Source organism: Myotis davidii, unplaced genomic scaffold, assembly GCF_000327345.1.
Source record: "Myotis davidii unplaced genomic scaffold, ASM32734v1 scaffold299, whole genome shotgun sequence".
In the NCBI taxonomy this organism is placed as follows: Eukaryota; Metazoa; Chordata; class Mammalia; order Chiroptera; family Vespertilionidae; genus Myotis; species Myotis davidii.
Window position 1 is genome coordinate 120,293 of NW_006293088.1, and position 3,574 is coordinate 123,866.

Here is a 3,574-nt window from a genome sequence, read left to right on the forward strand (position 1 = left end):
TCCCCGCTGTGTCCCAGGCATGCGGGACAGTCCTGGCACATAATGGTGCCGATATGTGTTTATTAAATTAACTAATTGGTTAATTCTGGGAGGTGATGAATTTTTATTTTTAGTTCACTTAGACCTTAAGAAAAGGTCTTTCAAATTCTATAGGGACACTCCACTGCTTTTTATTTTTTAACTTTTTATTTTAAAATAATTATAGACTACAGACAGTCGTAAAAATAGTATGGGGAGGTCCTGCATGTCCTCACAGCTCCCCGCCTGGCCGTGGCCTTACAATTAAGCCTGACTCCTTAGCTGGGAGAACTCGGTCAGCCAGGGTGTGGCTCTGGCAGCATCCCCTCCAACCTCGTCTACCCCTCCACACCCACCCGTTCAAACCCTGGCTGCACTGAGCATCTTCATGGTTCTTAAAAAGCATTCCCTCCCTTCTACCTCTGGGTCTCGACATGTGCTATCCCCTCTGCCCAGAACATGTTCTTCCTGCCCACCCCACCCCACCCCTGTCTGACACCACCTTCTCCAGGAAGCCAATTCTATGTGCCAGGCCCCTTCTTTTTACCCCTCTATATGTATTTCCTCCTTCACAGCATTTATTCCACTGGTTTGTCGTCGTCTGTTTGCTTGTCTGTCTCTTCTACTGTCCGGTTTTGTCACCTGGATTACTCTCCCACCCATCTGCAGGGCTGTCCCCTTTACTTCCTGCAGCTTCTGCTGGAATGGCACCTGTCATCTGCATACCACGGTCACTTCCCTCCTGCCCATCACTTCATATCCCCCTCACTGCCTTATTGTACTCCGCCCCCACGGTCACTTCCCTCCTGCCCATCACTTCATATCCCCCTCCCTGCCTTATTGTACCCCGCCCCCAAGGTCACTTCCTGACCGAATGTTTACTGATTATTTGTTTGACTATTTAGGGCATGGATCCTATAAACAGACCACTCAAATGCAAATCTTGATTCCACCACTTACTAGCTATCTAATCTTGGGCAAGTTATTTAAATTATGATTATCATTATGTATTAGTGAATTATTGCCTGTGTCCCACCAGGACATAAGCCCCTTAAGAGCAGGGAATTTGTCAGTTTTGTCCCCTGATCTGCCCCAAGGCCCAGAACAGGACATCATATATCAGATGTCCTTCTTCATTCATCCAGCAAGTAGTTATTGAATGCCTATAATATTCAGGGCCTGCTCCAAAATCTGGGGTACATCCGTGAAGCAGGGGTCTGCTTTGAGAAGCAGGTATTCTGTTTGTATACATAAGTAACTATTTACACAAACAAAATAGTTTAAAAATATATCCTTTCAGCTAGAACTAAGTATTATAAATATAGACAGGATGCTGGGAGAGAGGGACAGAAGTACTTTAGCCTGAAGACATTCGGGCTAAGTCCAGAAGGATGTCAAGGTTAGGGGAGGAGTGTCCCAGGCCGGGGGAATGGCAAGTGCAAAGGCCTGGAAGGAGACCAGTGTGGGTGTTTGAAGAGCAGAAAGACAGTCAGTGTGGCTGTAGTGTAGTGAACAAGCCGGGTGTGGGGGGCATGAGAAATTTAGAGGCAGGTGGGGCCTCTCACACAGGGTATTGTAGGCCATCTGAAGGGGATTAGTACTCATCCTGGTGCGTAAGAAGCTTTCGGTGTTGGTGTCCTGCCCCAGCAGGTCCAGGGGTCCCCAAAGGTGTGGACAGAGTCGGCGAAGAAGGAATGGCCCGGAGACAGCGTTCAGTTGATCAGCAGCCTTGCCAGGTCTCTAGCCACAATCTCCAGCCAAGTTCTGTGTCCATGTTCTCTTGCTAGGTTCTCCAGCCAGGTTCTCCAGGTTCTCCAGCCAGGCACATAGCGCTAAGAAGGGGAGCAAACATATTAAGAACAGTATGCCATATACCCCAGGTCCCTTGAAACATATGCTGTGCAGATGTTTCTTCCCTGCAGCGACTGTATCAAGCAGCAAGGATGGACCGGCTTCCGGCACTTCGGAAGCTTTTAAGCAGGCGGGTGACAGGATTGGTGTATATGAAAAAAAGGCCACTTGGCCTGGTGTGGAGAGGACGGAGTATAGGGCTTCAGGAGTGTATTTGTTGAATGAATGAATGTATTTGGCCTGAGTGGAGTGGGGAGAGGGGGTTACAGTTGTTCATATATAAAATAATGCAATAATTATTAAATAATAGTACAAAATAAACTCTGAGTTTCGAATACTCACAGCTATAAACCTACTTTTGCCCCCTGTTTATCCCCCTCTCCCTTGTGGTTAGAAGCAGGCCAGCTCATGCTTCTCTGATTAGAAGGTTGTTTATTCTTTTTTAAAAATATGGTTTTATTGATTTTAGAGAAAGAGGGAGAGAGAGATAGGAACATCTAGGAGAGAGAAACATTGATCAGCTGTCTCCTGCAAGCCCACAACCCGGGCATGTGCCCTGACCGGCAATCCAACCACTGACCTCATGGTTCATGGGTTGACGCTCAACCAACTGAATCACACCAGCCAGGCAAGGTTGTTTAATCTTTAACTAAAAACCCATGTGGGCCTCCCTAGAGATCAGCCTAATAAAATATCGTCTTGGGTAATTAGCACAATTACCGCAGCCTCTAAATTGAAAATATCTCCTACTAGTGTTTGGTATGTCTTCAGTTTCTTGAAGATGATGAAGTTCTTAATTTTAACAAGGCTGATTTATCAATCTTTTCTCTCAGCATTGATAATTTTTGTGCCCCATTAAGTAACCTTTGCCTACCCCCGGATGCATTGCTCACTGGGATTTCCTTCCTGCAGGACTGGCAATGGCCACATGGGACAGATCCAGCCCCAGGCTGCATCAGGAGGCTGAGCCAGCTGTGGAGGGGGACTCACATCTGCCCACGGGCCGGGAGTTGTCCGAGGCCAACCGCTTTGCCTATGCCGCCCTCTGTGGCATATCCCTGTCCCAGCTATTTCCAGAACCTGAGCAAAGGTGAGTGCTATTGTCCCACAGAGGGAAGGTCCTGCTTCCTCAGAGGCACCAAGCAGCCTACAAGTTATTGTGGGGCCCAAAAAAAGGAGAAAGTCATGTCCTTTCCTTTAAGGCGCTCACAGCCTGATAGGGGAATATGACATCTCACTCACGCATACCTTCACCAAGCATTTTCTGAGCACTTACTGTGTGCCAGCCATCATTTGAAGTACATGGAGGGTACAGATGAACAAGGCAGACAGAATCCCTGCCCTCAGGTATGACATAGTTTAATAGGGGAATGAGATATTTATTCATTCATGTGACATGCACTTATTGAACTCCTACTGTGTGCTGTGTGTACCACAAGACCCTGTTCAAGCATGTCAAACTCAAAGGCTAACACGGGCCAAATAAACAAAGTTTAAGTTTATGTGGGCCACTAAAAAAACCAAAAGCTTCAATTTTCATAGAAACATAGGTTTATTTCGATAGAGACTTGCTGAATACAAAGGGCTGAAATAAATGAATCATCGTTAACATAAAATAATAGAAAATTTTAATAAAAATTAATATTTTTTCTTGAACATTTCCCAGCCACTGAATAACTGCACAAATTAATAAGCACAACACAAA

General features: G+C 46.0%; 1 protein-coding gene across 1 annotated transcript in view; it reads left to right on the forward strand.

Annotated features, from left to right (window-relative positions):
- Positions 1 to 3,574, forward strand: part of TMCO4 (transmembrane and coiled-coil domains 4) — a 70,296-nt gene that overhangs the window by 3,767 nt on the left and 62,955 nt on the right. Inside the window, exon 2 of the mRNA XM_006766641.2 lies at positions 2,782 to 2,959. Within this exon, the coding sequence (XP_006766704.1) occupies positions 2,790 to 2,959 (170 nt within the window). The 5' untranslated portion in view covers positions 2,782 to 2,789. The remainder of the gene's footprint in view (positions 1 to 2,781; positions 2,960 to 3,574) is intronic.